The sequence below is a fragment of the Ictalurus punctatus genome, chromosome 11 (assembly GCF_001660625.3).
Source record: "Ictalurus punctatus breed USDA103 chromosome 11, Coco_2.0, whole genome shotgun sequence".
In the NCBI taxonomy this organism is placed as follows: domain Eukaryota; kingdom Metazoa; phylum Chordata; class Actinopteri; order Siluriformes; family Ictaluridae; genus Ictalurus; species Ictalurus punctatus.
In genome coordinates, this window is record NC_030426.2 from 12,128,624 (window position 1) to 12,141,257 (window position 12,634).

At 38.9% G+C, this 12,634-nt stretch overlaps 1 protein-coding gene across 1 annotated transcript; it reads left to right on the forward strand.

Annotated features, from left to right (window-relative positions):
- The first annotated feature begins 6,459 nt into the window (after positions 1-6,459).
- cidec (cell death inducing DFFA like effector c) lies at positions 6,460-10,208 on the forward strand. Its single transcript, XM_017479207.2, has 6 exons — positions 6,460-6,614; positions 7,166-7,234; positions 7,354-7,495; positions 8,018-8,167; positions 9,126-9,316; positions 9,670-10,208. The coding sequence occupies exons 2-6, from the start codon at positions 7,185-7,187 to the stop codon at positions 9,857-9,859; spliced, it is 723 nt and encodes a 240-aa protein (XP_017334696.1). The 5' UTR covers positions 6,460-6,614; positions 7,166-7,184; the 3' UTR covers positions 9,860-10,208.
- The last annotated feature ends 2,426 nt before the right edge of the window (positions 10,209-12,634 follow it).

Below are 12,634 nucleotides of genomic sequence, written 5' to 3' on the forward strand. Positions count from 1 at the left end.
TCTACTGACTAATATGCATCACACACATTTTTATGAGTCTATTTTAAATACTAGATATGGATATGCATAAATAAGATATGCATAGATATGAAGATATGCATATAAGTAATGAATCCCTTAATCTTCTGCACTTTGTGTGCACTTGCCTGCAATGCACACGTGTATCCTTCAGTGCAAAACCAGCAGTTGAGGTAAGACTTCATCCAACTCTTCTCATGTTATCTTCAGTGGGTGTAATCAGGCATAATGCTCCTCGTCCCATGTTGTTTTTGTTGGGCTGAAAACATAAGTCTTTGTCCTTTTTAATTAGTTGCTCCTGTAATCTGGTCTGATATACAAACAGCAATTTATGTTGTTGTACAAGATTTCTTTTCTCTCTACACAGCATAAGAACTTAAACATTTAAAACGATAGTTTCGTTATGTAGTACAGTTGTATTTAGATTGTCTTCTGCTTTTGCCACAGAATTTAAAAACTGATTAATAAGGGTGCTGCATTTAAGTGCATTGTAAATGTAATAGTCCACAACCAGCAATGTTTACTCTGTAAGTTAACATTAGCAAGCATTAACTATCCATCCATCCATTTTCTGTACCACTTATCCTACATAGGGTCGCGGGGGAATCTGGAGCCTATCCCAGAGGGGACTCAGGACACAAGGCGGGGGACACCCTGGATGAGGTGCCTACCCATCGCAGGGCACAATCATACACACTTTCACACACCTATTCACACACTATGGACAATTTGGAAATGCCAATCAGCCTACAGTACAACGCATGTCTTTGGACTAGGGGAGGAAACTGGAGTACCAGGAGGAAACCCCTGAAGCACGGAGAGAACATGCAAACTTTGCACACACCGGGCAGAGGCAGGATTAGAATCCCCAACCTTGGAGGTGCGAGGCAAACGTACTAATCACTAAGCCACAGTGCCCTCCATTTTTTTTTTAACTAATCAGGGTTTAATCTAATGTAAGGGTAGTAAGGAAGATGTCACTCACAGTAGATCGTCATCTGGGTAGCATGAATTTAATTCTTTTTTATATGGCATAAAATATATGCTGACACAAAACCACAGTGTGCCCTGTTGGACCTTCTCCCCCAATTATGAATACAGTAAACTAGCACTAACCAATCACATGTTCATTCTTACATACTGGGCACCTTACTAACACAAATGAACTCACTGGTGGTTTATGGCATAAATAATAACTATATTTACACGTACAGATAAATGCACACATCAGAGTACCCTGAAAAGTAGTGTTTTTATATGAGTTGTATAATAAGCATATATTTTCATAATAATCAAGTCATATAGAATACATTAGAAAAACTGAATTGCACCTCCAGGGTTGAGGGTTCAATTCCCACCTCTGCTGTGCATGCGCTGTAGGCTGTTCAGCATCTCTAATTTGTCCGTAGTGTGTGAATGGATGTGCAGTTGTGCCCTGTGATAAGTTGGCACCCTGTCCACGGTGTCCCTGAGGCCCATCTTGTGCCCCAGGTCCCCTGGGGTAGGCTCCAGGTTCCCCACGACCCTGTGTAGAATAAGCGGTACAGAAAATAGATGGATGGATATACTAGTATTTGCTTTAGACCAATCAACATACAGTACAGACATATTGACTTGTTAAATCTATAAAAAAAAAAATACTGTTTACCGATATACTATTTTGAGGCGGTAAATACATCACTCACATCATGAATGTTAGCTAGCTAGATTGTTGCTAACAAAAGATGAATGTGTAGTTGGCCATATTTTCCCACTTTATAACTTGAGCACATGACGTAAATCCAAGGTGCAACATTTGTTTCTGGGCATGAAATGTATTTCACTTCAGAAGAAACAGAATTTTTTTAAAATAAATATTTACTCCAAGCTTAATATCCCCCAATACATTAATATAATAAATCCTGCCCACTAACTCCACAAGGCCATGATACAACTTCAAGTCACCAAGCAGGTGGTTTCTCCTGTCTTCTTGTTGGGAAGAAGATAAGGCTAAAAGTTTTTAGTCACTTCCTCCACTTTTCTTAGTCTGTTCTTTTGTATTGTAATTGGGATTTTTTTTTTGGGGGGGGGGGCACTCCAGTTTATCAGCACGAGGTATAAATAGAATAGAAAATGTCTAATATATACATATATATGAATAGAAAAATAAGAATAATAGAAGTAAGAAAATAATAATAATTTTAGTATGTACACTATGAACACCTCAATGTATGTACAGATGAATACAAATATGAATATATACAGATGACTAACACCTCGTTTATATACAGATAAGTGATAAATGGATTCTTGCACAGTTCACAGTAGAGGGTGAGCAACAAATAGTAATAAATGTATAAATGTTCATATTGCAGAATATCGTGAACATGTTGGCTGATGATACAAAACAAAAAAAAAGAACCCAGAAAAACAATTGTGGACAAACATAAAAAGTGAAAAACAATGAGCAAGCAAACACAGAAGAGAATTACACAGTACAGATAGTAGGCTACAGTCACTGAGAAAATGCATTACAACAGATTAGGACATTGAGGAAACAGACACGTTTTCAATTGGGATTTGAACTCGGAGATGGATGTGATGCTGTGAAGGGTCAGAGGGAGTGAATTCCAGAGTTTATGTGCTACAACACTGAAAGACCTGAAACCCCATGGTAGAGAGACGAAATCTAGGAACAGAGAGGAGTCCGAGCCTAGAGGACCTGAGAGAGCGGGTCGGGTTGTAGGAGAGAAGCAGTTCATTAAGTGAAGTGATTTAAATGTGATCACTGTGTTGTTCCACTGCTGTGGATCAAAGCGCTTTCCTGAAGGATCTCGTCAAACATGTCAGAAAGTGAAGGAGTTTGTGCCTCATTACTTGTACACACTCGTTTCTCTGGCACGCTTTACTCTGTGCTGCGTGTTGATCCATCAGCAGATGCATTCATTCATCACCTCCAGCTCTGCCTCCATCATTTCCTTTGCACGCTGGTTTTTCTCCACGTCAAAGTAATGCTGATCTAGTAATGTTGCAATGCAGCGATAAGCGCCGAGCTCTGAGGGGCGGGGTGAGGTTACTCACTGTTTCAGCTCATACTTTTTCTCTTTAAGACAAAAACCGAAAATGCCATTTTCGACGGCCGCAGTTTCGGTGCATGTCTATTTTTTATTTTATTTTATTTTATTTTATTTTATTTTATTAAATAAATTTATTTATTTATTTATTTATTTATTTATTTAGCATTTTAAAGAAAGATAGCTGGGTCAGGATTAATGGTAAAAATAAACCACAAATAAAAACCTTGTCACGCACTGAACATATTTCTGGCCTCTTTCAGCATAAGACGTTTTATTTTGATTTGTCACTATGCACTCTGCTGAAATTCCCGGGATAGAAAGGGCTGAAGTGCTTTATACTCTCCACATGGTGTCATTAGTTCCACTCGAGCTGAAGCAGGTGGTTGCTATCTTGCTGCAGAGTCCACTGTCAATGACAGACGTGATCGAAACGTTATCTTCTGACCTGCAGCTCATCATAATCACTCTGTCTGGTGTTGCTCATCAACGTCACCAGATGTTAAAGATTGCTGGTGCTTAACATGCTTCATGTGATTTGATTTTTTTTTTTTTAAAATTATTATTATTTGTCATGGGCTGGTTGGCTTGTTTCTAATGCTCTCTGTTTCTGATCTGTCTCTCGATGTGTTAGTCTTGGGGTTATTTATTTGGTGCATAAATATATCAGTAACTAGGGATTTGCTAAAGTACAAAAGTACAGCTGCTCTCCCTTGATGCCAGTTATGTTTTGTATTGTAGTGTGTGTGTGTGTGTGTGTGTGTGTGTGTGTGTGTGTGTGTGTGTGTGTGTGAAGGAGAAAGATAGAAGGTCATACAACATTAACAGAGTGACACTGTCATCTTAATGTACCATCTTCTCCTCAAATCCCTGTAGATACTCTCATTATCATTGCACTATGCATAATGTACATGGGTGCATGCATGCAGAGAAAAAGAGGGTTATACTACAAACATCTTATGGAGACTGGTGTGTGTGTGTGTGTGTGTGTGTGTGTGTGTGTGTGTGTGTGTGTGTGTGTGTGTGTGTGTGTGTGTGTGTTTAGTTTTTAGTTTTTTGTGCGAGGATCAATGATGATAATAATACATAAAAATTGGCATAATGTATATGTGCAGGATTTACTTACAATTCTCAAGAATTTCAGACATCTACTGGTTTCACATCTTATGCCTTCAGAAGCACTTTGTTTGCACAGTTGAGGAAGAACTTCTGAAATTTCCTGTTTCTCCGAAAAATTTGTGTACTATGCTTAATTTTTAACTGCATCCACTATGCTTGCAATTTGATGGATATAGCTTTTAATAAAATGAAAAACTAAAACAGACAAAATATCTATTTTAGTTAGTGTGGTTAGGAGTACAGTTAGGGGGTTAGGTATAATTGTATAAATGTTATTTAAAGGCCTGGCACAAATAGTAAAACCAACATGCCTGGTGATTTAATTTTAAGGGGACCAATAACATGTAAATCAATAAACAAACTGTTTTATCTTGCATGAAGTAATATAGGTTTTGGATAGAGAGGCATAAACAAGCCGCATTTAGCCACATAGTTCAATGGAAAACCACTAGAGAAATATCATCCCAAGCATCTGTGTATATGCAAATAGGTTTTTAAGAAATTTTCCATGGTTACAGACTGTGCTAAAAGTCCTGGCAGTAGAGAGCATGTTGAGAAAGACACACTCTACTAGGCCAAAGTATTGCCTGAGGTGCCAAACTGTCAGCCAGGATTGGCCCTGACTTAAAAGGTCATGTGCAAGAAGATGAAGAAACAATAATGTGGCTTTATACCTTGGTATATGGTATGCTCCCTAATATCCCAAAAACTAAATGATCTCTCTCCATCCATTCTTAATCTGATCTATCATTCAGGGATCTGACAGACAGATTAAATTCATGTATTAAACTAATATTGAAGTTCCTTAAGAACCTGAGTATTGGCATGGAATTATATTTTGTCTTTTCTGTTTCAGACAATTCGGCAATCTCTGAATTTATGCAACATCAGTCCGGTGTTAAAATGAGGCTAAAATATAAGACCACACCTAAGCGGGTAAGAGTGGTCACATGACAGTGAAGTCAGATCAGGATCTATCTTTACAGAACATGCCAGATAAGAGACTCCTTATAAGGAATTGGGAGTTATAGTGCTTTACGTTCTCTGTCTAATGATATCACGAGTGGACTTTGGTCTTACACGAAGGAAGAAATGGACAGGTTTATGTTTGGGGTCCTTTTTTTAAACCTATTTACATCACCCTTACATGTAGGTTGGTAAATAAATTCAGTTCCACCTCTAATTATGAATTAATTGGTACAGTTTCACATTATGTTTTCATACTGTGTATTACAGACCACATGCCAAGAGCTCCTATGTAACAAAGTTTATTACATGCTGTAAGTATTCATTTTGTAAAATAAGTTTAACTTGTTGGTACTGCTGCTGGTATTATGATTTTTAAAAAGAGTAAATATTTTAAATATATATATAGAAAATTGGCGGGCACAGTGGCTTAGTGGTTTGCCTCGCACCTCCAGGGTTGGGGGATCGATTCCTGGCTCTGCCCTGTGATGTATGGAGTTTGCATGGTTTTCCTGTGCTTTGGGGGTTTCCTCTGGGTACTCGGGTTTCCTCCCCCAGTCTAGAGACATGCGTTGTAGGTTAATTGGTATCTCTAAACTGTCCAAAATGTATGAATAGGGGTGTGTGAGTGTGTGTGCGATTGTGCCCTACGATGGGTTGCCACCGAGTCCAGGGTGTCCCCTGCCTTGTGCCCTGAGTCTCCTGGGATAGGTTCCAGGCTCCCCGCAACCCTGTGTAGGATAAGTGGTACAGAAAATGGATGGATGGAAGATTGAACAAGTTTATTAGAGATTATATTTTTTACATAAATATTCCAAGCTTTAAAGCAATTGTCTAAAGATCATTTACACTAGTTTTTTCATTTCATTTACATCTCTGATTTTTCATTAATGAGGTACACACTGTACACTTAGAAAACACTCCTATATCTTTCACCTGAGTAATGTAAATATAGTGTTCCTTTAAACTCATTTAAGGTATAACAGTGGTTCTTAATGTCCAATTTACTAAATATACCTTCACTGACTCTTAAAGGTACACAATATTTACTTTCCCAGTTGGAAAAATACAAAAGATGTTCTTTTAAAGGTTCTTCCCTAGTCAGAAGCAATGCCTCAATTTCGTGCCTTTGAAACATATTGTTTCTATAATCATAGGAAATAAGTGACAGGTGAAAAAGGTGCTCCTGGCACAGCTCATAATAGGATGTTTGGTGTGTGGGAGGCTTTCACAAAGCCTTGCTTAACACAACTGTAACCCATATCCTCCTCCCTGCTGTCAGACTGGAGCAAAGGTCAAAGAATGAGTGACGCAAGGGCACCACAGGACTAGAAAGAGAGCAGGCACGCAGAACACACTGACATTTCAGGCACACAGTGATCTGACCGACCAACACAAGAGAGAAATCTCAAAAGATTGATATTGAAGGAGAAAGACCAGAGATCTAGGTACATCAAGGTAAAATGTGTTCTGTACACTTTCACTCACTCATTTTCACTAACTGCTTTATCCTGATCAGGGTCGTAGTGGAGCCACAGGGCTTGGGGCTGTACAAAAAAATCAAATATTTCCTTACATTTCTATGCAGTATCCACTCCATTGTATAGTCTTGTATGTGAATTGGTGATGGAAATTATTTATTAAGTTAAAACAAGGTTGTACTTTAAACATGTTTTTTATTAAAAAAAATAAAAATAAAATAATAATAATAATAATACACTAACAGTTCATTATGATGTTTGAGCTCCTTCTATTTTATTTTTCACTTTTTTCTGTGAGTTATTTTTTTAATAAGACTTCACCTTTAAACTATTTATTGCACTTATTAGATAAGCAATTATAGATGAAATACTGTTTGGTGGTTGTTAACTGTTAACTTCGCTAGATAGAAAAAGCATCACATTTTCTTTCTTGCTGATTTCATACATCTATTTCCACCTTTCTGTTTATCGTTCACTCCTTTTCCTGTTGTCTTAGCTATTTTGGTTTTGTCGTTTTTCCAAACTCAGGCTCTGCTGGCTGAATAGAATGGATTACGCCAAGAAGTCTCTCAATCTGTTCTCACCTTCTCTCTCCAAGTGAGTGTCTTGCCAATGTCTTTACAGTATTTACACTGTTCATTATCATAGTTGTTACTGCCTTATCTCCTTTGAAAAAAGCCAACACTTGTGTATGCTCTGTGTGTACGTGTTCACAGCATATCTACCAGATGTGTAGCAGCCAGTGCATCTGTCCTGCCCAGTTTTAACCCGCGCCCCAGACCGTTCCGTGTCACCAACTCAGACCGCTCTGTAAAAAAAGGCATTATGGCAGATGGACTGAGAGACTTAATGAACAAGGTGAGGAGAGGAGGAGAGGAGAAGGAGGGGGGACTGGTGAATGAGAAGGAGGGAGGGAAGCAATGGAAGGACGTTTAAATAGTCCATTTTTGACAGCTCCTCAAAATCATATTCACCCGTGAGTCGTAGAAGGATGAAAGAATAGAGAACAACTGAATGACTCAGATTCAGACACAGAAAGGCAATCAGAAAAAAATGAAGAGAGAAAGAAAGCAAGTGGAAAATATAAAAAAAATTGATACTGATGTGGTCTTGATTCATCTATTTTACATATGCTGCTGTGCAACTTTGTCATGCCTGTTCACAAGTGTAAAAGGAGATCAGTGTAGACATTTTAGACTTATTAGACAATTTGGTAAAACCCTATACTGTGGTTTACAGCTTCACACTGGCAATGGCATACATTTGTGGCGTATATCTTTAAAAGTCTTTTGAAACCTTTGCCACTGAAATGACTTATCAACGCCAACATGCCTGAGTCATGTTCTCTGACTAGAGACTCTTTTGCACTTTGACCCTCAGACAATGGATGCGTTCAGTGTGTCGTGCATAGCAGGCCTGGTGCTGGACGAAGATGGGACAGGAATAGACACAGAGGACTTCTTCAAGACCCTCAAGGACAGCACTAGGCTAATGGTCTTGGAGAAAGGACAGAAGTGGATGCCTCAGCAGGTACTAATCCCACATTTCCAGATGCTGACAAAAAAAACCTCAACATGATTTCATGAAGAAGCTAACATGGAATAACTTAAGAAAGGGGATTTATGACAACACAGTCATCATGCCATGTTATGTTAGACAATACATTTTTGTTCTATTATAGAACTATGAAACTAAGCATAATACAAAATACCAACGGTGCTTCAATAGTCTGTGATGATTTATTCCATAAACACAGTGTAATTATTTTATTCACTGTAGTATATGGAACTACTGAAAAACAGCCAAGCCACATGCCCAATGGCAACACACACGCACACTAGAGATTTCATTTCCTCTGCTCTAGATTGGCCGACAAGTCTCAATAAGAGCAGCATTTAGGCAGCACACTAAAGCTTCTTAATTTGAATGGTGTTTGCCCAAAGCAGCTAATTTACATACACACTTAATTATGTCTGTAATGATTTACCGGTACCTGAATAACATTAACCTTCCTGTTTACTTAGTTTTTGTCATGCTGGGCCTGTCACATTAGCATATGCTTTTTCCTCCTCTCTATGTTGTCCATCATTTACCATCACCCATTATTTTAAATGAATTAATCTGTTTTTTAATGCACATCAGAGTCATTTTCAGGGCACTGAACCAAAAGACTAGAGGAGAGGAGAGGAGACGGAGGTTGATGAGGGCCAATTTGACCCTGCTCTTACATTCATCCATCACATTTTGACAGATACTTACAAAAGTTAAATACAAAGACATCCCCAGAGCTGGATTTTCACTCCACACCTTGCCCCAGGCTTTTTTTTCTGATGTGTTGCACATCAGTTGATATGTTGAAATCTATGATGGTTTTGAAGGTCTGTCCTTCAAGCACAAAATCCTTCATTGTTTTGGACTGTAGAATCCACAGTACTCTTCTGAAATATTAATGCAAAGTGGCACTCTGAAATGTGTGATGTCTGTACAGAGTGGTAAATCATGGGGTCAAGCTGCAGAACGCAGGACACAGCATAGGAAGGACCTGGCCAAACTGACCCTTGACTTTTATAAAAACCATCCAAAGGAATTCATTGGCTGCCTGAATGTACAGATGACTCTCTATGGGATGTACTCTTTGTCATATGACCTGCAGTGCTACCATGCCAAGAGGATGTTGAGGTGAGCAAATTTATTCTATGTCTCGGACACATAAGTGTATCAAAGCCAAGATTGTAGTCAGTGGTCATGTGTAGAATATAGAACATTGCTACAACACTGTTACAGAGCATTTCACAGCATAATTATTGATGAATATGAGCAAAGAAATATATAAGAGGCAACACGTTCATGAAATAGGAGCAAATGATTACAGAGATGTGAGCCTATAGTACACTTTTAGTCAGTGGTCTGGAAAATAGTTTTATGCTGCAAAGTATAGACATAGAGAACCGACATAGAGACAAGCAGACAGACAGAGAGTCATTCTACCCATCAATCAACAGTGGTGCCTTTTCTTGTCTCTGTGTTTACAGGGAGGCTCTACGATGGACTCTGTTCAGCATGCAGGCCACTGGCCATGTTTTATTGGGTACTTCATACTATATGCAACATCTTATTGATGAGGATGAGAAAGCTGAGGTACAACTGACTGCTTGCCAAAACACAAACAAACCATTACAGGCCATTCAGTGGAAGAAAACTGCAGCTGACCACAAAAACTAGAAACTAGAAACCTGGGAGTTTGAAAGCTTTGTTTTTTGACCAATCAAATGGCCTGGAAACCATTGTACCATTATGTTACCTATGTTATTGGACTGTATGTTACTGGACTATATTCACAGAACCATACATGCCATACTTTCTTTCAAAAGAAGGGTCTTTGGATTTAACCAGGAATCCATTGTACCTGGTATGTTTTGCTATTTGCACATGTCTGTTTAACAATGGAATTATTCATATTTATTCATATTTCTAACTGCTAAGAATTACTTACATTTTGTATTGATATTGATTGTTGTGCCTATTGTATTATTTCCATGAACTTGAATTAAATATTGAGTTTTAAAGCTTCTGAGATGCTCACACAGCCTTCTGGTCTGAGTATAGCTTTGTACATACAGTGGTGCTTGAAAGTTTGTGACGTTTGCTAGAATTTTCTATATATCTGCATAACTATGACCTAACACATCATCAGATTTTCACACAAGTCCTAAAAGTAGCTAAAGAGAACCTAATTAAACAAATGAGACAAAATGTTATACTTGGTCACTTATTTATTGAGGAAAATGATCCAGAATTACATATCTGTGAGTGGCAAAAGTATGTGAACCTTTCAGTATCTGGTGTGACTCCGTTGTGCAGAAATAACTGCAACTAAACGTTTGTGGGCTGACTACTCCTAGCAAGGGTAATAATGGTCTTGAATTTCCTGCATTTGTACATGATTTGTCTGACTGTGGATTGGTGGAGTTCAAATTCTTTAGACATGGTTTTGTAACCTTCCAGTAACTGTTGGAAAGTCCTGTACAGTGGCTTGGAGGAATTTTAGCCCATTACTCAGTGCAGAACAGCTTCAATTCTGGGATGTTGGTGGGTTTCCTCACATGAACTGCTTGCTTCAGGTCCTTCCATAACATTTCTATTTCTATTGTTGGTCAGTGTTCTCCTGATGGTGGACTCATGAACATTAACAATGTGAGAAAGGCCTTTGGCTGCTTAGAAGTTACCCTGGGTTCCTTTGTTAACTCACAGACTATTACATGTCTTGCTCTTGGAGTGATCTTTGTGGGTCGACCACTCCTGTGGAGTCTGTCTGATTGTGGATTGGTGGAGTCCAAACTCTTTAGAGATGGTTTTGTAACCTTGTAACCTTTGTAACCTTTGTCCGTGCCATGATACACTTCCACAAACATGTGTTGTGAAGTTCAGACTTTGATAGATCCCTGTTTTCTAAATAAAACAGGGCACTTACTCACACCTGATTGTTGTCCCACTGATTGAAAACACCTGACTCTTTAATTTCTCCTTCAAATTAACTGCTAATCCTAGATGTTCACATACTTTTGCCACCACATATATGTAATATGGGATAATTTTCCTCAATAAATAAATGGCCAAGTATAATGTGGTTGTATCATTTGTTTAATTGGGATCCCGTTGTCTACTTGTAGGACTTGTGTGAAAATCTGATAATGTGTTAGGCCATAAATTTATGCATATATAAAAAAATTCACAAACTTCCAAGCACCACTGTATGTGTCTCAAATTGTGTGTGTGTGTGTGTGTTGCATAGAAAGGGGAGAATGAGGCGGGAAGGGGATGACATGCTTGTCTAACTGGCCTGGGCTGTAATTGGCCAACGAACGGGTGCTTTCCCTAATCCCACATCAGCCTGTAATTGTCTCTGAGGGAAAGTGCAAGAAAAGGCCTGGTGGGATAGAGACAGACAGAGAGAGAGAGAGAGAGAGAGAGAGAGAGAGAGAGAGACAGAGCCAGAGACAGAGAGAGAACATGAGAGTATTACCAGATTTAGGAAGGGAGGAGGGGAACTGTGACGGCATGAGAAACAGAGATAAATGAGGAGAGAAGAAATATAGAGAGATAGAAAGAAAGAAGAAGAGAAGGAGAAGAAGAGAAGGAGAGAGAGAGTGTAGAAAGGCACAGCTGGAGGGAGTAAAGTGGAAGGGACGGAAATGATCCCTTTCACAGAGAGGAGAGTGGATGACGCATTTGGATCCTGCACCCAGCACTCCATACCACTCAGTGTCCTTTCCAAATCATGCCCATTCACTCGCACAATACTCCAACCACAGCCTCACCACCAACTGGTCAGTTTGGTTGCGGTGATATGGCGAACTAGACGAGTGAGATCAAAAGACCGTGAGACACATCAAGATTTCATTAATGATCCTGTTTTTGGAGCTGAAGCATTTAAAGTAGATGACACGAAGTTAATACTTGTGTTGTACCAAACTCAACTTCACTAATGTAAGATTTCTCTCTAGTTCAGGCAGCTGCTCTGCAATTACTCTACAGCATAGTGGTGCCTGGGTACCAAACACCCTGTAGCACATGAGCCAGCTAATCAAGGTGTAAAATCACAGAAATTTCAGAAAGCCAGGTGTGAGCTATTGCAGGATATGACCGCTCCAGGAGCAGACGTGCTTTTTTTAACCATATAATTTTATCCATGCACATGTCAGTGGTGTGTCCAGATTTTTAGACATTTAGACATGGACTGGCAATGGAGGCTAATTATATTTTGACACTACTGCCTTTGCAGAATATCTGATTTGTTTCTCTGTGCAAAATAAATGGCCGTAAAATAACATCACTGTATAGGTTTCATAGTTTTTCTGTAATTCCTATTACTTAAGGGATTTTTACTTCATGTACCTATAATGCTTCAGTTATTATTCAAAAATCCATGAGCCAGGCATGTTGCATTAAGTCTGCATGAATTGCGTAGGAGTAATGAACCTCATGGAGATGTGGGAT